The sequence below is a fragment of the Ranitomeya variabilis genome, chromosome 4, assembly GCF_051348905.1.
Source record: "Ranitomeya variabilis isolate aRanVar5 chromosome 4, aRanVar5.hap1, whole genome shotgun sequence".
Taxonomy (NCBI): domain Eukaryota; kingdom Metazoa; phylum Chordata; class Amphibia; order Anura; family Dendrobatidae; genus Ranitomeya; species Ranitomeya variabilis.
The window spans coordinates 578,074,010-578,095,118 of NC_135235.1; the positions used below are offsets into that span (position 1 = coordinate 578,074,010).

The window sequence follows — 21,109 nt, forward strand, 5'->3', positions numbered from 1 at the left end:
CTTCTGTAAAGGCCATATTTGTGCACGTGTCTCTGAACAGTAGAACAATGAACCACAGCCCCAGTGTCTGCTAAATCTTTCTGAAGGTCTTGTGCAGTCAAGCAGGGTTCTGAATTGCCTCTCTAGCAATCCTATAAGCAGCTCTCATTGAAATATTGCTTGGTCTTCCAGACCTTATCTTGAAATCCACTGTTCCTGTTAACTGCCATTTATTAATTACATTTCAAACTGAGGAAAGGGCAACTTGAAAACGCTTTGCTATCTTCTTATAGCCTTCTCCTGCTTTGTGGGCCTCCACCATTTTCATTTTCAGAGTGCTAGGCAGCTGCTTAGAAGAACACATGGCTGCTGTTTTTTTGCACAAGGTTAGAGGAGGCTGGGTTTTTATAAAGCTGGGAAATTTTCATCAACTGGCTATTCCTAAAGGTGATAGTGAACAAGCCATAACCCTAACAGGCTAATTAAGGCCTGAAACCTTGGTCAAAGTTATCTGAGCACTCAAATCTCCAAGGGTGCCTAAACTTTTCCAATGGCTCATTTTACGTTTTCTAAGTTTTAAAATGGTAAATATATTTTTTTTCTAAAAAAAAAACAAAGGAAATGTGACATCTTTATCTTTCGGCCTTTTAGAGATCATTTAATCTTCAACTTGCTTAACTATTCACAATAACAGTATTGCTGTGTAACAGGAGATATAGACCAAAGTCAGCATTGGGAAAAGGTGGCCAGAAATTCTATATACATGTAGCCTTGGAGCTTTAATATAGTGAGATGTCAACATTTCTTCAGTAATCTAATTTAACTACCATAATACTGTCTTATATATACAAGAATATGGCTAAAGATAATGGCTTGGATTTTATGGATTTACAATAAACTTCTGAATTTTTAAGGATCCTTTTGCTGGATATGCCATTATTTTCACTATAATGCTGTCCCTATGTACAGTAATATAACTACTATAATACTGCCCCCTATGTACAAGAATATATCTACTGTAATACATAAGGACGTGCACAGGTTGGAGAACCTTTATATCAGACTTGAGTATCTCTTTACTGCTTATTACAGCATTATTCTTGGAAGGAGCGATTTCACTTCATCGTCAAATATTGATGAAGTGCTTGTTCCTTCAGAGCAGTGAAGCTGCTTCTCATACTTTTGGCATTTTACATCAATTTTTCATAATTAACAGGTAAGATATCTGAGATCAGAGACTTAGTACTTAAAGAAAACCTGTTATAAGAGGCCAGTTTTTGCTATTATTTTATTCCTATTCATTTCCTAAGTATTACATTTTTACTTGTTTTTCTTTTGGTTGTTTTTTAAATCCACCATACAGTAGAGAGATTTGGGCATTTTTCTTTACTACTATTTTTTATGGTTTTTACCAAGGGGGTGTAGCTCCCAAAGTTAACAATGCAGAGCAGCCTAAAGACCCACCCCAGAGGATCCTGTGACCCCGTCCCCTTGTAAAGTCCATAGAAATAACGCTAAATAAAAAAGACCCAAGTCTCTGGAACCGTATGGCGGCATTAAAAAACAAACAAACAGGGGAGCTGGACGAATAAAAACTGGCCACTTTTGATTTAGTGACAAGCGTTCTTGGCATTAATCAGAAGTGATCACTGTTATCAGCCAGGCTGGATAAGGTGACCATCAGGGTGTCTGATGAGATGGAGGTAAGAGACAGACTTCTCAATATGGCTGGTGAATGTGAACACTTAATACTGGACTGTATCTAGCTACATATAAAGAATAATAAAGAAAGGAGAATTTCCTGAAAGTTTCCCACGATTCTTCAATGTGCCCTGCAGATGGTGCCAGTTTCAGAACTCAGACACTCACCAGTCCCCACCACAAGGCGTCGGCATAAGTATCAAACATTTCACTGTTTGCTTCTTTCTCTGCCAGATATACCAGGAACGATGCCAAGATGAGGCACAGGAAGCCGATGTACCAGGCTGTTATCAGTTCCTAAAAGTAAAATCAGTTAGTCAGAAATATTCTCCTTAAAGGGATCCTGCAAAATAAAGTCTCTGCAATCTCCACTTATTGTACAGCATAATGCAAGCTATTACTCTCTGTGATCAGTTCTGTCTGGTGTCAGCTACAACATGGTGCAGTACTGGTACTGCTTATCACCTAGATTTCCCAGAAATGAATATAACGCAGGATAACTCTAAATTCGGTGATTTTTTTTTTTTATTGTAGGGGAAAAAACTTTCTCTCACCTAATTATGAACTACTTGATTGTAGACTTCTATAGGGAGTCATATTTTCAATATTTGAGATTATAGATACACTGGGTGGGGATGTACAGTCCCCAAAGGTACGGTAATTAGTAAATATGAGGTAGGACGGGTTATAGGATATTTACGACACTTGTGTAGGATCTGTTCAGATGATGATCAGGAACTGCAAGATGTAGTAATGTATAGTGCGTGTCTATATATGCATGTAGTTTGCATGTAGCAGTGCTGTGTGCATTTATATGTGCATAGATACACATACCTCAGTGACATATTTATGTCTCAAGGTCGGGCTATGAGTAGCCCATCAGAAAAACCAAAAATGAGTACCCACTCAAAAATCAATATATAAGCAAGAGGAACAAGAGTAATCAGGTAAAGTTAATAGATGTCAATTTTATTGAAAGTTCAAAAACCTAATAATCACAAATGACCACAAATTAATCAATAAAAAATGAAACAAAATACAGAAAAAAGAGACAGAAGGGTAAAAGGGTCACTCATTGCAACTGCCCGATTGTGCAGATAGATCCATATTCATTTAAAGTGCTTGTGCAAAGGTGCATCACAGAACTAGGATAGGATCCTCTCTCTCACAAGGGATGTCACTGCATCCAAACACAGTTCTACAACGAGAGGACTTACCACAGGCAGAAGAATAAAGACCCCGGATGGGGTGTCAGTCGATTTGATTTGTAATTATTAGGTTTTTGAACTTTCAATAAAATTGACATCTATTAACTGTACCTGATTACTCTTGTTCCTCTTGCTTATATATTTATATGTGCATGTAGCAGAGCTGTGCGTCTATATGTGCATGTAGCAGAGCTGTGCGTCTATATGTGCATGTAGCAGAGCTGTGCGTCTATATGTGCATGTAGCAGAGCTGTGTCTATATCTGCACGTAGTGTGCATGTCGCAGAGCTGTATGTGTCTATAGCTGAATGTAGCAGAGTTCTGTGTGTTTATATGTGTAGGTACCAGAGCTGTGTGTCTACATGTGCATGTAGTGTTCATGTAGCAGAGCAGTGTGTATCTATTTGTGCATGTAGCAGATCAGCCTGACTATATGTGCATGTAGCAGGCTGTGTGTATATGTGCATGTAGCAGAGCTGTGTGTCTGTATCTGTATGTAGCAAAGCAGTGTGTCTATATGTGCATGAAGCAGAGCTGTGCAAGTCTATATGTGCATGTAGCAGAGCTGTGTGTGCCTATATGTGCATGTAGCTGGGCTGTGTGTGTTTATATCTGCATGTAGCAGAGCTGTGTGTGTCTATATGTGCATATAGCAGAGCTGTGTGTCTATATGTGCACGTAGCAGAGCTGTGTGCCTATATGTGCATGTAGCAGAGCTGTATGTGTCTATATGTGCATGTAGCAGAGCTGTGTGCCTATATGTGCGTGTAGCAGACCTGTATGTGTCTATATGTGCATGTAGCAGTGCTGTGTGTGTCTGTATGTGTATGTAGTGTACATGTAGCAGTGCTGTGTGTGTCTGTATGTGTATGTAGTGTACATGTAGCAGAGCTGTGTGTGTCTATATGTGCATGCAGCAGAGCTGTGTTTATATTTGCATCTGTAGTAGACTGTATCTATATGTGCATGCAGTGTGCATATGTAGCAGAGATGTATGTAAAATACACACAATGCAGGGAGACACTAATAACAGATTTATTACTTCCCTATTCTACCCAAGCACATTAAACTAAGTGATATTGACCCCTCCATTTTACAGCAAAGTTTTAATTATCAGGAAAATGTTTTTCCTATTTTCTGCTGTCTAAACCTGGGGTGCATCTTATAGTCAGAAAAATAGAAAAATTATATATATATATATATATATATATATATATATATATATATATACATACAGCTCTGGCAAAAATTAAGAGGCCACTGTAAAATGTCCAGTTTGTGTGATTTTTCTCTTTATAGGTATACTAGATGGTGGCCCGATTCTAACGCATCGGGTATTTTAGAATATGCATGTCCACGTAGTATATTGCCCAGCCACGTAGTATATTGCCCAGCCACATAGTATACAGCACAGACACGTAGTATATTGCCCAGCCACGTAGTATATTGCCCAGTCACGTAGTATATTGCCCTTCACGTAGTATATTGCCCAGTCACGTAGTATATTGCCCAGCCACATAGTATATTGCCCAGTGACGTAGTATATTGCCCAGTGACGTAGTATATTGCCCAGTGACGTAGTATATTGCCCAGTGACGTAGTATATTGCCCAGTGACGTAGTATATTGCCCAGTGACGTAGTATATTGCCCAGTGACGTAGTATATTGCCCAGTCACGTAGTATATTGCCCAGCCACATAGTATATTGCCCAGTGACGTAGTATATTGCCCAGTGACGTAGTATATTGCCCAGCCACATAGTATATTGCCCAGTGACGTAGTATATTGCCCAGTGACGTAGTATATTGCCCAGTGACGTAGTATACAGCACAGACACGTAGTATATTGCCCAGTCACGTAGTATATTGCCCAGCCACGTAGTATATTGCCCAGTCACGTAGTATATTGCCCAGCCACATAGTATATTGCCCAGTGACGTAGTATACAGCACAGACACGTAGTATATTGCCCAGTCATGTAGTATACAGCACACACACGTAGTATACTGCCCATAAAATACTAACAGCACTGATAGAGTAAATAAGATGAATGCTACTAATGTCTCCTGAGGTTGCAGCATGTCTGCCGTGCACACCGTGCAGCCTGGAGATGCCGCCAGGGGCGGAGCGTTCCCGGACACGTGCTCCACACCGGGGATCCCGGGATAACACGGCCGCGCTTCCCCGTGCTGGATGAGAGGAGTGCCCCCTGCCGGTGGCTGCTGGCAGTGGAGGCTCCAGTTCAGCACATGTAGTGCTCTTACCGTTACCGGAGTGTGCATTCCTCCGCAGAAGATGGCGGGACTGTGGCCGGTGCTACAGCCGCGTCCAGCGTGATGGCGCCCTGGGCCGAGAGGTACATAGAGCGCCCGGTCTGCCCCAGGGACACCGTGCAGGGCATCGCTCTCAAGTACGGGGTGACGGTAAGCAGGGGACGGTCCTGGGAGGCTGAAGGCGGTGTGCCAGGCTGGTGGGAGTGTGGAGCCCACCACCTGAGCTGTTTGCAGGCAGGAGACTGGAACTGCCGGGGTCTGTGGGGGGAGACCGGAGGGGAGTATGCGGGCGGCGGGCAGTGACTGCAGGGGAGTAGGGAGGGACTAATCAGACTGTGGCTGTCGCTGATTGGTCGCGGCAGCCATGACAGGCAGCTGGCACGACCAATCAGCGACTTGGATTCCATGACAGACAGAGGCCTTGACCAATGAATATCCGGGACAGACAGATGGAAGTGACCCTTAGACAATTATATAGTAGGATTTTTGAGTAAAATGTAAATTGTTCTTTTAGTCTATAAACTTCTGACAACATGTCTCCGAATATCCAAGCAATAAATTTTGTATTTTATTTCTGAAAAGGAGAAATGGTCAAAATTGAAAAAAAAATAACCAGTGCTTTCAGACCTCAAATAATGCAAAAAAAACAAGTTCATAATCATTTAGAAACAACAATACTAATGTTTTACCTCAGGAAGAGTTCAGAAATCAATTTTTTGTGGAATAACCATGATTCTTAATTACAGCTTTCATGCGTCTTGGCATGCTTTCCACCAGTCTTTCACACTGCTTCTGGCGCAAACATTTAAGCAGTTCTTCTTTGTTTGATGGCTTGTGACTATCCATCATCCTCTAGATTACATTCCAGAGGTTTTCAATGGGGTTCAGGTCTGGAGATTGGGCTGCCCATGGCAGGGTTTCGATGTGGTGGTCTCTTCATTTTTGCCAGAGTTGTATATATATACTGTACACACATACATGGATATGTCCAATAAGTAGGTACTACACTGCCATAGAAATAAGGTAATGCCCATGTACAGTGGATAATACCTTGCTGTGCGCGTACACCACAGAGCCCAGTAGTTTCCATGTTCCTCCTCTCCGGTCCATACGGATCATGCGCAGAATCTGCAGAAATCTCAAGCTCCTGAGAGCAGAGGTAGCAAAGACATTCCCCTGTGATCCGGCAGATAGGACCGCTATGGACGCTATCAACACCAGGATGTCTGGAAAGAGAGGAAAGAAAAGGGGGAGATCTTCTCATATGTGGCAAAAAACTGCACTTCAATAATATTACAATTGCGCAGGGTATGCAGGGTACAGCGGCTCCAACCAATATTACAAAGCAGATAATTAAAATTCTGTAACAGCTGAAGAGCTACGAGGCAGTTCTGGACACAATAATGGACATAAAGGGTTGAATAAAATACCATGTTTTCTCAAACCGAACCACCACTTTCAGGCTGTGGGGTCCCAAAGCTAGAAAAACATACACAGTGAAAGGATGTAGATCTGAAAGGGGGTATATATTAGTGACAAGGTACCAGTTGATTACAGATATTGAGCAGGAGACTTTTACTGTCACTTACTAATTATTCTTTTAAAAAATAAATAACAATTTTGCTGGACTGGCCTCACCAATGACACAGAATGGCTTGCGTGCGAATTTCAGCCGACCTCTCCATCCTCTGTAACGACAGCAGCACCCGGCAGCCCAAATCCGAACAAAATACTCCACTCCAAAGACCACAATGGTGACAATTTCCTGCAAGAAAGAAAACCATTCTGATTTTTCAGCTGTAAAAGACAATAGAAAAAAGAATTTAAAGGGATATTAGACTTCAAAAAATCAGGGAAAGGGAACCTGTCAGCAGGATTGTGCTCAGTAACCTACAGACAGTGTTAGGTCGGCGCTGTTATACTGATTTCACTGATACCTGGGTGATGACATCTGTCTTGTGGTTGTTGTTTAATCTTTATTTTCAGTTTTCAGTTAATGAGATGCTCGTGCTCCGGGGCGGCCTGTGTTCAGGGCTTCATGTGGTGCTCTGCTTACATATGCATCTGTATTGGCTTATGACAGGTCACTGATCCATCACTGACCTGCCCCCATTTTACATACTATTTATCTTATTGTTTATAAAAAAATTCCATTCATCATGCAGGTGGCGGCGCCTGCGCTCTATCATGATTGGATCTATAATATCCATATTTAAATTTTATTTAGTCATATAAATTTCTTTAGAAAAAAAATTCTTCCTCAAAATACCGCCTACAGCACCTGCGCTGTAGTGGCAAAATTCATAACGCGATAGATGCTACTGTGCAGGAACCACTGCCACTTTTCTAGATAAAAAAAATTGTGTCTCCACCAAGATGGCAACTGCGGCGCCTGCACAGTAGCTTTCATCAGAACTCGATAGATGCTACTGCACAGGCGCGCCCGGCGCCTTCTTGGTGGTGGCAAAAAATAATAATTTTCATCTAGCAAAATGGCCCCAGCCATTTTGAGGAAGAATTTTTTTTTCCTAAATAAATTTATATGACTAAATAAATAAGGATATTATAGATCCAACCATGATAGAGCGCAGGCGCCACCACCTCCATGACGAACGGAATTTTTTTTTTTTTTTTTTAAACAGTAAGATATACAGTATGAAAATAGGGGACAGGTCATTGAGGGATCAGTAACCTCTCATAAGCCAATACAGATGCATATGTAAGCAGACCACCACATGAAGCCCCCCCCACAGGCCGCTCTGGGGCACCAGCATATCATTAACTGAAAACTACAAATAAGGATTAAACAACAACCACAAGACGGATTTCATCAACAAAGGTATTATTTTAATCTGTAAAACGGCACCAACCTGACACTGTAGGTTTCTTTGCACAATCCTGCTGATAGATCCCTTTAAATTGGAGCTCATCACATCAGTCACTGATGCAAGAAATCTGGGACCTCAGTTTAACAACATTTTAAAATCTAATCAATTTGTATTAATTTATATTATACAGTATGTAATGCACAAAACACTGTGTTGAAGTTATTATCACACATTTTTGCTTCAAAGAGTTGACAATCTCTTTTTCTGTACATACCAGTATGTAGAGGGCCCCCTCTGACTTCTCCTCATACTCCCTAATGGTGGAAAAGACAGAAAGAACAAGGCAGGAAAAGACAAGCAGGAACCTGGGGATAAAAAAGGAGAAGGACTACTATAATACTGCTCCTATGTACGAGAATATCACTACTATAATACTGCCCCTATGTACAAGAATATACCTACTATAATACTGCTCCTATGTACAAGAATATAACTACTATAATACTGCCCCATGTACAAGAATATAACTACTTTAATACTGCTCCCTATGTACAAGAATATAGCTACTATAATACTGCTCCTATGTACGAGAATATCACTACTATAATACTGCCCCTATGTACAAGAATATAACTACTATAATACTGCCCCCTATGTACAAGAATATAGCTACTATAATACTGCTCCTATGTACGAGAATACAACTACTATAATACTGCTCCCTATGTACAAGAATATAGCTACTATAATACTGCTCCTATGTACGAGAATATCACTACTATAATACTGCCCCTATGTACAAGAATATAACTACTATAATACTGCCCCTATGTACAAGAATATAACTACTATAATACTGCCCCTATGTACAAGAATATAACTACTATAATACTGCTCCCTATGTACAAGAATATAGCTACTATAATACTGCTCCTATGTACGAGAATATCACTACTATCATACAGCACCTATGTACAAGAATATAACTACTATAATACTGCCCCCTATGTACAAGAATATAACTACTATAATACTGCTCCCTATGTACAAGAATATAGCTACTATAATACTGCTCCTATGTACGAGAATATCACTACTATAATACAGCACCTATGTACAAGAATATATCTACTATAATACTGCTGCTGTGTACAAGAATATAACTACTATAATACTACCCCTATGTACAAGAATATAACTACTATAATACTACCCCTATGTACAAGAATATAACTACTATAATACTGCACCTATGTACAAGAATATAACTACTATAATACTGCTCCCTATGTACAAGAATATAACTACTATAATACTGCACCTATGTACAAGAATATAACTACTAAAATACTTCCCCCTATATACAAGAATATAACTACTATAATACTGTTCCTATGTACAAGAATAGAACTACAACAATACTGCTCTATGTACAAGAATATAACTACTATAATACTGTTCGTATGTACAAGAATATAACTACTATAATACTGCTCCCTATGTACAAGAATATAGCTACTATAATACTGCTCCTATGTACGAGAATATCACTACTATAATACTGCCCCTATGTACAAGAATATAACTACTATAATACTGCCCCTATGTACAAGAATATAACTACTATAATACTGCCCCTATGTACAAGAATATAACTACTATAATACTGCTCCCTATGTACAAGAATATAGCTACTATAATACTGCTCCTATGTACGAGAATATCACTACTATAATACAGCACCTATGTACAAGAATATAACTACTATAATACTGCCCCCTATGTACAAGAATATAACTACTATAATACTGCTCCCTATGTACAAGAATATAGCTACTATAATACTGCTCCTATGTACGAGAATATCACTACTATAATACAGCACCTATGTACAAGAATATATCTACTATAATACTGCTGCTGTGTACAAGAATATAACTACTATAATACTACCCCTATGTACAAGAATATAACTACTATAATACTACCCCTATGTACAAGAATATAACTACTATAATACTGCACCTATGTACAAGAATATAACTACTATAATACTGCTCCCTATGTACAAGAATATAACTACTATAATACTGCACCTATGTACAAGAATATAACTACTAAAATACTTCCCCCTATATACAAGAATATAACTACTATAATACTGTTCCTATGTACAAGAATAGAACTACAACAATACTGCTCTATGTACAAGAATATAACTACCGTACTATAATACTGTTCGTATGTACAAGAATATAACTACTATAATACTGCACCTATGTACAAGAATATAGCTACTATAATACTGCCCCCTATGTACAAGAATATTACTACTATAATACTGCACCTATGTACACGAATATAACTACTATAATACTGCCTCCTATGTGCAAGAATATAACTACTATAATACTGCCCCTATGTACAAGAATATAACTACTATAATACTGCCCCTATGTACAAGAATATAACTACTATAATACTGCTCCCTATGTACAAGAATATAGCTACTATAATACTGCTCCTATGTACGAGAATATCACTACTATAATACAGCACCTATGTACAAGAATATAACTACTATAATACTGCCCCCTATGTACAAGAATATAACTACTATAATACTGCTCCCTATGTACAAGAATATAGCTACTATAATACTGCTCCTATGTACGAGAATATCACTACTATAATACAGCACCTATGTACAAGAATATATCTACTATAATACTGCTGCTGTGTACAAGAATATAACTACTATAATACTACCCCTATGTACAAGAATATAACTACTATAATACTACCCCTATGTACAAGAATATAACTACTATAATACTGCACCTATATACAAGAATATAACTACTATAATACAGCTCCCTATGTACAAGAATATAACTACTATAATACTGCACCTATGTACAAGAATATAACTACTAAAATACTTCCCCCTATATACAAGAATATAACTACTATAATACTGTTCCTATGTACAAGAATAGAACTACAACAATACTGCTCTATGTACAAGAATATAACTACTATAATACTGTTCGTATGTACAAGAATATAACTACTATAATACTGCACCTATGTACAAGAATATAGCTACTATACTACTGCCCCCTATGTACAAGAATATAACTACTATAATACTGCACCTATGTACACGAATATAACTACTATAATACTGCCTCCTATGTGCAAGAATATAACTACTATAATACTGCTATGTACAAGAATTTAACTACTATAATACTGCACCTATGTACAAGAATATAACTACTATAATACTGCCCCCTATGGTGGAAAATAAGTATTTGGTCAGAAACAAAATTTCATCTCAATACTTTGTAAAATATCCTTTGTTGGCAATGACAGAGGTCAAACGTTTTCTGTAAGTCTTCACAAGGTTGCCACACACTGTTGTTGGTATGTTGGCCCATTCCTCCATGCAGATCTCCTCTAGAGCAGTGATGTTTTTGGCTTTTCGCTTGGCAACACGGACTTTCAACTCCCTCCAAAGGTTTTCTATAGGGTTGAGATCTGGAGACTGGCTAGGCCACTCCAGGACCTTCAAATGCTTCTTACGAAGCCACTCCTTCGTTGCCCTGGCGGTGTGCTTTGGATCATTGTCATGTTGAAAGACCCAGCCACGTTTCATCTTCAATGCCCTTGCTGATGGAAGGAGGTTTGCACTCAAAATCTCACGATGGCCCCATTCATTCTTTCATGTACCCGGATCAGTCATCCTGGCCCCTTTGCAGAGAAACAGCCCCAAAGCATGATGTTTCCACCACCATGCTTTACAGTAGGTATGGTGTTTGATGGATGCAACTCAGTATTCTTTTTCCTCCAAACATGACAAGTTGTGTTTCTACCAAACAGTTCCAGTTTGGTTTCATCAGACCATAGGACATTCTCCCAAAACTCCTCTGGATCATCCAAATGCTCTCTAGCAAACTTCAGACGGGCCCGGACATGTACTGGCTTAAGCAGTTGGACACGTCTGGCACTGCAGGATCTGAGTCCATGGTGGCGTAGTGTGTTACTTATGGTAGGCCTTGTTACATTGGTCCCAGCTCTCTGCAGTTCATTCACTAGGTCCCCCCGCGTGGTTCTGGGATTTTTGCTCACCGTTCTTGTGATCATTCTGACCTCACGGGGTGGGATTTTGCGTGGAGCCCCAGATCGAGGGAGATTATCAGTGGTCTTGAATGCCTTCCATTTTCTAATTATTGCTCCCACTGTTGATTTCTTCACTCCAAGCTGGTTGGCTATTGCAGATTCAGTCTTCCCAGCCTGGTGCAGGGCTACAATTTTGTTTCTGGTGTCCTTTGACAGCTCTTTGGTCTTCACCATAGTGGAGTTTGGAGTCAGACTGTTTGAGGGTGTGCACAGGTGTCTTTTTATACTGATAACAAGTTTAAACAGGTGCCATTACTACAGGTAATGAGTGGAGGAAAGAGGAGACTCTTAAAGAAGAAGTTACAGGTCTGTGAGAGCCAGAAATCTTGATTGTTTGTTTCTGACCAAATACTTATTTTCCACCATAATATGCAAATAAAATGATAAAAAAACAGACAATGTGATTTTCTGGATTTTTTTGTCTCAGTTTGTCTCCCATAGTTGAGGTCTACCTATGATGTAAATTACAGACGCCTCTCATCTTTTTAAGTGGTGGAACTTGCACTATTGCTGACTGACTAAATACTTTTTTGCCCCACTGTATGTACAAGAATATAACTACTATAATACAGCCCCCTATGTACAATAATATAACTACTAAAATACTGCCCCTATGTATAAGAATATAACTACTATAATACTGCCTATGTATAAGAAAATACATGTACACAGGGGTAAAAGTCTTTTCACATGCACTTACAGACATAAATCTCATATTTCCTGGTGGACATTTATAGGAAGCCCCCTCCTCCGCTCCCCCATCACGCTGCAGTGATACAAAGCATTATATATAATGTTCCTGTTCTCCTGCCTCCTACGTGACATGTGAGACTAAAGCACCTTCGGGAATTACATGGCTCTGTTAATTGCAGAGAAATCAGGGCTGACGGACAGGTTCCCTAAAGAGGTACATGGTACAGCAAACCAAATCCACAATGATTGTTGGGGGAGGGGGTCCCATTCTCCAATCCCGGGGGACAGTTCAAATTTAGTGAAGAGGGCAATATCCAGTCAATAAGTTGAGTTCAGCACTTCCTTGTGGTTCCACCACAGTCAGCACCTCGGCCTCATACACCCGCCCCGGTCCCCTGGGCAATGCACCTCCATCATGCCGCCTGTCTACAGACCGCTATATGGCAGCATCAGTAATACCAGGGGACTGCAGTAATGTCTCATTATCCAGAGCTCATGTAATTGGATAATGAGACGGAAAATTAATCTGCGGTTTTAGAAGAAAATGCATTTTATAAATGTGTCTTCTCTCAACAAGACCTCAAAGCAGTGAGCGTCATTATCACAGGGAGCCGTCATCTATAATGGGGAGATTTTGGGGGGAAGGACCCTCTAAGGTCTTGTGGGAAATGTGCATCCCTGTTCTGACCTTCATCATCATCATCATCATCAGTCCTCTCATCACATGTTCTGTGCTACTGCGGACCCTCTGTGTTCACTACATCCATGAAGATAGGACATCCCTTTCCTGAAGTACTCTGTGCTGCGTGAGGTAACTGTCGGTCTGTGACTCTAATAAGATGAGTATTCCTCTCCTGTATACTTTGTGCCACTGTGCCAGCCTTCTTTTTCCACTGCTAACTCTCAGTTTTTACCCTCCCACTTGCCTCCACTAACACACCACTGTTCAGCACACATACCTTCTTAAATACTCTGCGTTGCCCTATGCGTGATTCCAGCGATGTGTCACTTACTGGGCTTCTTGCTGTAGTTTTGATCAAATCAATGTTTTATCATCAGATTATTACACCTGCTGCTATGTAGTGCTCCATAGTTATACATTTTTTTACCAGCTTATTATTAGTCCCACAGAGCTTTACAGACATCATCATCATCATCACTGTCCCCATTGGGGCTCATAATCTAAATTCTAAATTTGGAACGTGGGAGGATATTCATGAGCTCTGTGTAACCCCATCCCCATTACAGCTTTCTGCCTATGCGCAATGTACAAAGAAAGCAGCCAATCAGTGATGTGGGCGGGGTTATCAGAGCTCAGCATTCAGAGCACTGCTAGATCTGCAGCAGAGAAAACAGGGATTTTATCAAAACTACAACAAGCAGCCCGGTAAGTGACACATCACTGGAATCAGGGTCTCACCCCTACATCATACTGCTCTCAGATAAGATAGCAAAAACTTGGTGACAGATTCCCTTTAGCACTTGTCTCAGTTCCTCTCGTCCTCACTAGCATCACAAGACTAGTGAGAACAAGCCCCTACACATGATCTGAGTACTCAAACCCTGACATACTCTGTGCTGCTGGGGATCAGTCATTAACTACTACTCTCCACAAATACTCTCCTGAAATACTCTGTGCTGCTAATAGCAAACACTCATTCTGCATTATCCCATTTACCCTGATTTCGTCATGGCACGCTGACCATCACATGCAGATCTGTGGACAAGTCTGCCCCCCTCAAAATCAGGACCCCCCATCAATATCTGTGCTTGCTGTCAGTCTGTGTGAACATTCCTGCTGATATCCCGAGGATCAATGCTGGTACGGACGCGATACCGGTCACAGCCGAGGGTTGATCTATTTACACCAGGATTTCTGGGAGAGATCTTGAGCATTGCTGCCCACGGGCGCGTGTCTGCCCACATCAAATCCGGGACTGTCATGTCCTCTGCTTCTACGGAGACAGGTCTGAGCCATAACCCCAGGAATCACTACAAGGGCTGGCGATCCCAAGTGACCAGTGGTCAGAAAACCAATCCCTGCACTAGACCATTAGCCATTATTCCTGAGCGTCAGAGTTTACGCACAGATGTAGCAGAGCTAAATTTGTAATTCAGCTTTAATATTGTATTAACAACTCACATATAGAGCTCAGGCAATGCATTAAGTTTATCTGCAGTCCTATGTAAATCCAAACCGAACACAATGACAAACTCAGCTTTCTGCGTCTGACATAAAGAGTGTAAACACAGCTCTGCTACATCATGAAAAACCTTGTCTTTACTGGGTGCAATAGAAACGTATCTCTACAGAAAGTCAGCTCTGCTGCATGTAATAGAAATTTGCCTCCGCTGGGTCTAACTCAAACACATCTCCTGCATCCGCAAGAAACTCGGCTCTGCTTCATCCAGAAGAAACAGGTCTATGCTGCAACTGAAAAAAAACCCCTCATCTCTGCTGCATCCAAAAAAAAACCCCTAATCACTCGACATTCTGAAAGAAACTCAGCTCTGCTGGATCAGCAAGGAATTCATTTCTGCTATATCTGAAACTCTGCACTGCTGCATCTGAAAGAAACTCAGCTCTGCTACATCAGCAAGGAACTCGTCTCTGCTATATCTGAAACTCTGCACTGCTGCATCTGAATGAAACTCAGCTCTGCTACATCAGCAAGGAACTCGTCTCTGCTACATCTGAAACTCTGCACTGCTGCATCTGAAAGAAACTTGGCTCTGCTGCATCAGCAAGGCACTCATCTTTGCTACATCTGCTCTGCTACATCTGAAACTCTGCACTGCTGCATCTGAAAGAAACTCAGCTCTGCTGCATCAACAATAAACTCAGCTCTGCTGGATCAGCAAGGAATTCATCTCTGCTACATCTGAAACTCTGCACTGCTGCACCGGAAAGAAACTCTGCTCTGCTGCATCAACAATAAACTCAGCTCTGCTACATGTGAAAGACACACTCTACCGCATCTGAATGAAACTTGGCTCTGCTGCATCCAAAAGTTTCTGCTATACCTGAAAAAAAAACCTCACCTCCGCTGCAACCTTAAAATTCACCTTTGCGGTATCCGACAGAAACTCAGCTGCTGAAACTGATAGAAATGTGCAAGAACCAGAACAAACTCGTCTCTGCCGTGTAGGAAACACGCCCGGCTCTGCTACACACAGGCCGATCGTTTGGCACAGAGCAGACAGAAGACACAATCGCCATGATGGCCACGGGAACGGTTGGGCCAAAATGTAGTGCTGGGGAAACAGAGCTCGTGCCTCCATGATGGCACTAGGACCATAGGGATCTGGCGGGTCGGTGGCACTGTGCACTGTAGGGGCAATTATATGGGGAGATTGATCACAATTGTGCGGGAGAAACAAGCGAGTAACACAAATCAGCGGCAATAAAGCCACTCTTCATTTACGTAAAGCTTTTACCCGATGAAACTGAACCCGGCAGCGCCGGGAGGAGCCGGATCCAGGTCCATTTCTGCTGACAGGACACTTTCCCTTGGCTGGCAGACTGAATGAAGCCGGGCGATTAACCTATTTACTGCTGGAGCAGAGACGCTAATCCAATTCAATAAAATCTGTCAAATATTTAATGAACGCAATTGTATCACACTCAATTCTGAGCCTATGCGAAATCTTTTCAGACACTGACAGCAAGCAGAGATCTTAAAAATGGCAACACACTTAAGGCACAGAATATGCCAATACTCCACGGTTTTTTATAGGTAACCTAAAGCTGTTGTCTAGATTTTCTTTTTTCTATAGAAATAGCCCCCAGTATGTTGTGTCTGGTATTGAAGTGCAATAATACGGACAACCAGTGAACAAGACCGATGCAGCCTAAAATCAGCCAATATTCCTTGGTATTCTTTCCACAGATTCAAATAATTGGTAAGTTAGCAAAGACATTGACCTCATGTTGGATCCGCTCTAGAACGAGTCACTTACTGGGCTGCTTGCTGTAGTTTTGATAAAATCAATTTTATCTGCTGTAGCTCTACTAGTTCTCTGAATGTTGAAAGTTGTATACCCCCCCCCCCCCACACACACACACACACACACACACCTCTGATTGGCAGCTTTCTGACTATGCAGTGTACACAGAAATCTGCCAATCAGGAGGAAGACCTGAATAGAACAGGATGAAGATTATAGTGCACTGATGAAACCGAACATGGAAAGAGATACAGGCCCTAGAGCTATGAGAAAAACCTGGATGGAACAGGATGAGGATGCTAAAGCACTCATGAAACCATCCATGGAAAGAGCTAAAGGTCCCAGAGCTCTGAAAAAGATCTGGATTGGACAGGATGAAGGTTATAGAACACTGATGAAGCCATACATGGAAATAGATAAAGGTCCCAGAGCACCGAAGATCTGGACGGAACAGGATGAAGGTTATAGAACACTGATGAAGCCATACATGGAAATAGATAACGGTCCCAGAGCACCGAAGATCTGGACGGAACAGGATGAAGGTTATAGAACACTGATGAAGCCATACATGGAAAGAGATAAAGGTCCCAGAGCACCGAAGAAGATCTGGATGGAACAGGGTGAAGGTTATAGAACACTGATGAAGCCATTCATGGAAAAAGATAAAGGCCCCAGAGCACTGAGGAAGATCTGGTTGGAACAGGATGAAGGTTATAGAGAACTGATGAAGCCATACATGGAAAGAGATAAAGGTCCCACAGCACCGAATATCTGGATGGAACAGGGTGAAGGTTATAGAACACTGATGATGCTATACATGGAAAGAGATAAAGGCCCCATAGCACCGAAGAAGATCTGGATGGAACATGATGAAGGTTATAGAACACTGATGAAGCCATACATGGAAAGAGATAAAGGCCCCATAGCACCGAAGAAGATCTGGATGGAACATGATGAAGGTTATAGAACACTGATGAAGCCATACATGAAAATAGATAAAGGTCCCAGAGCACTAAAGAAAATCTGGATGGAACAGGGTGAAGGTTATAGAGGAAGTGATGTAACCATACATGGAAAGAGATAAAGGTCCTAGAGCACTGAAGAAAACCTGGATGAAACAGGATGAAGATGCTGGAGCACTGATTAAATCAATCATGGAGTTAGATAATTAAGAGCCCTAAATAACATAAAACATGTCACAAAATAATGTTCATAGAGCTTTGAAGAAATTAAATAAGCCACAGAACACAAGTTCTAGAACACAGAAAAAAAACAGCAACACGGGAAAAGACACAAGAAAAGTAAGACCAAACACAAAAGATGAAGATCTGAGAGCCAAGAAACCCATTTACACACGCCACAGGATGAAGGTTCTAGAGCACTGAAGAAGCCCACCATTGAACAAGCCACACTGGTTGCCACCAGCTTTCCTGAGATCAAACATTGCTAAGAAATGACAACAAAATGCTATCATGGTGAATGTCCGTTATTCTCCCTAACACACGACATTTACCGGGACACAGAAAATAGTGTCAGTAAATCCAACAAACAAGTCCATCTCCTAGCCTAATGCATCACCACTGGGACCAGAAAATCCATAGCCAGGGCCTGGAGTACAAGTGTCCGGCTCTCAGCATGAAATACAGTAACCTCTGAGCCCATTCACCAGTGCATCACTGTCCACATACGGGAATTTACAAGCTGCCCTAACCCTGCCCCTCCCCCGAATCCTGACCCCATGGCGCCATTTCTCATGCTGCTGATGTATTTGCAGTCATATTTACACCTCCCGGGAAATAATGCCAAATTATCACAGGGTTTATGCCAATGGCGCAGGAACCTGGCACACTGTTCTTTATGGCAGTAGAGTTCATTTGCAGCCGCTGAATAACAGGCTTCCTGTAATCTGGTTATATAGCAAATGAAAAATCAATGGCGGGAAATTGGGGGACGTCGGAGTCTAATCCTGACAGATTGCGGGGGAGTTCGGCGCCTGTTTTTATATAATTAGTTCAGTGTTTAACTCCAACTAGGTGTATTGGGGGCCCCAGAGGTGACAGGGGTCCTACTTACCGCACTGCAAATACAGCAGACCCTAACGCCCTATATTCTAGTAATAATAGGCGTAACTACACCATTCACGCTTCAATCCAAAATTATGATAAAAATCCTGTTCCCCTCTCAGCCCATGAATTCCCCCAAAAGTCCCTTTTATGTACTTGTGTAAGGATCATCCCTTTCAGGGGGCAGATGAGTGTGTTCTGTTGGACATCACACTGACATGAGAAATGTATTGGAAGATCACTGGCAGATCCAACTTATTTTTGCAGCATCTGCTGTTAAAGGCTTCTTCCCAACATTTACAATTATTCAACTTTTGGGGGCCCCGCCAGTCCCAAGGACAGGCTCTGAAGCGCTGGCTTATTCTCAATGGGACTCCCGGACATAGCCGTGTAACAGGGCTGTGGAGTCGGTAAGCCAAACCTCCGTAACAGACTCTTCAATTTGCATGACACCGACTCCGACTCCACCAAAATGGGCTCCGACTCCGACTCCACAACTTCGACTCCACAGCCCAACCAGGGCTGTAGAGTCGGTAAGCCAAACTTCCAACTCCTCAATTTCCATGACACCGACTCCACCAAAATGGGCTCCGACTCTGACTCCACAGCCCTGGCTCCGACTACTCAATTTCCATTACACCGACTCCCACCAAAATGGGCTCCAACTCCATGACTCCACCAAAATGGGCTCCGACTCTGACTCCACAACTCTGACTCCACAGCCCCTCCGGCTGCGACTACTCAATTTCCATGACACCGACTCCGACTCCACCAAAATGGGCTCCAACTCCATGACTCTGACTCCACAGCCTTACGTGTATAGCACCGGGCTTTTACTGGCAGTCCCATAAAGAATGAATGGAGCTGTAGTGCACGTGTCCAGCCACTGATCCAGGGCATCTCACAGACCCCTTTCTTGGGATTGTGGCAGTCCAAGTTGTCAGACCCCATAGATCTACAAGATATCCTGTAAATAACCCCTTGTTCTGATGTGTATGACCAATTCAGACATCGGGTTGTCATCAATTATAGCCGGATCTGTCAACTGTCTGCAGATAAATATCTCATGTCAATGGCAAGCTTTATTTCTATCTGGGATAGCTGGGTAACAACCAAATGTTATGGCATCCACCACTGATCCATCAATAATTCAAACATGCCTTAAAGGGTTATCCCCTTCTTCAGAGCTATTTTTGGATAGTGCTTGTAAAAACAAGCAATTTTGCAATTTACTGCTAATTAATATTTAGAGCTGTTCTTGAGATATTAACATTTTTCTTTTGTTTACAGCTCGTTGCCTAGGAAACTGACCACTGTTGCCGTCTGGCTTATAAATAATGTGCTGCAGGCGGCCGGGATTCGGATGGAACAGCGAGCGCTCCAGCGATTCTTGCCGGCTTCAAAATACTGCTTACAATCTCAATAGAAAAGAGCTTGTAAGCAGGGCAGGCGTCAGCACCCGGCACAGCAGGGCAAGTGCCGGGGCCCTGAGCAGGTGGGGGGCCCATTTCCATTTTGACAAGTCGGTGAGCAACTTTTTACTATTGATGCTGCCTATGCTACGTCATCACAGGTCATTGTCTCGCAAGGCATTACTGGGGACGGGAGCATCGCTAAGGCCTGGGCTTGATCCGGGGGGGTCGCCAGAAGGTGAGAATATAACTATTTTTTATTTTAATTCTTTTTTTAACAGGGTTATGGTGCCCACACTGCTAGATACTACGTGGCTGTGTTATATGCAACGTGGGCTGTGCTATATACTAGGTGGGCTCAGCTGTGCTATATGCTACATGGCTGTGTTATATGCTACGTGGGATGTGCTATATACTAGGTGGGCTCAGCTGTGCTATATACTACGTGGGCTGTTATATGCTACCTGGGCTGTGTTATATACTACGTGACTGCTATATGCTACGTGGCTGTGCTATATACTATGTGGCTGTGCTATATACTACATGGCTGTGCTATATACTACAACTACGTGGGCTGTGTTATATACTACGTGGCTGTGTTATATACTATGTGGGCAGTGTTATATGCTACATGGCTGTGCTATATACTACATGGCTGTGTTATATTCTATGTGGCTGTGCTATATACTACGTGGGCTGTGTTATATGCTATGTAGCTGTGCTATATACTACATGGCTGTGTTATATACTATGTGGCTGTGCTATATACTACATGGGCTGTGTTATATGTTACGTGGCTGTGCTATATACTACATGGCTG

The 21,109-nt window shown here is 41.7% G+C and overlaps 1 protein-coding gene across 8 annotated transcripts in view; it reads right to left on the reverse strand.

Annotated features, from left to right (window-relative positions):
- The window catches only part of KCNQ2 (potassium voltage-gated channel subfamily Q member 2), an 86,133-nt gene that overhangs the window by 51,121 nt on the left and 13,903 nt on the right, over positions 1 to 21,109 (reverse strand). For all 8 annotated transcript variants that reach the window (XM_077252933.1, XM_077252932.1, XM_077252927.1 and 5 more), the window contains exons 2-5: positions 8,263 to 8,353; positions 6,799 to 6,925; positions 6,211 to 6,386; positions 1,849 to 1,977 (exon numbers count right to left, since the gene is read on the reverse strand). In XM_077252933.1, coding sequence (XP_077109048.1) covers positions 1,849 to 1,977; positions 6,211 to 6,386; positions 6,799 to 6,925; positions 8,263 to 8,353 — 523 coding nt within the window. The remainder of the gene's footprint in view (positions 1 to 1,848; positions 1,978 to 6,210; positions 6,387 to 6,798; positions 6,926 to 8,262; positions 8,354 to 21,109) is intronic.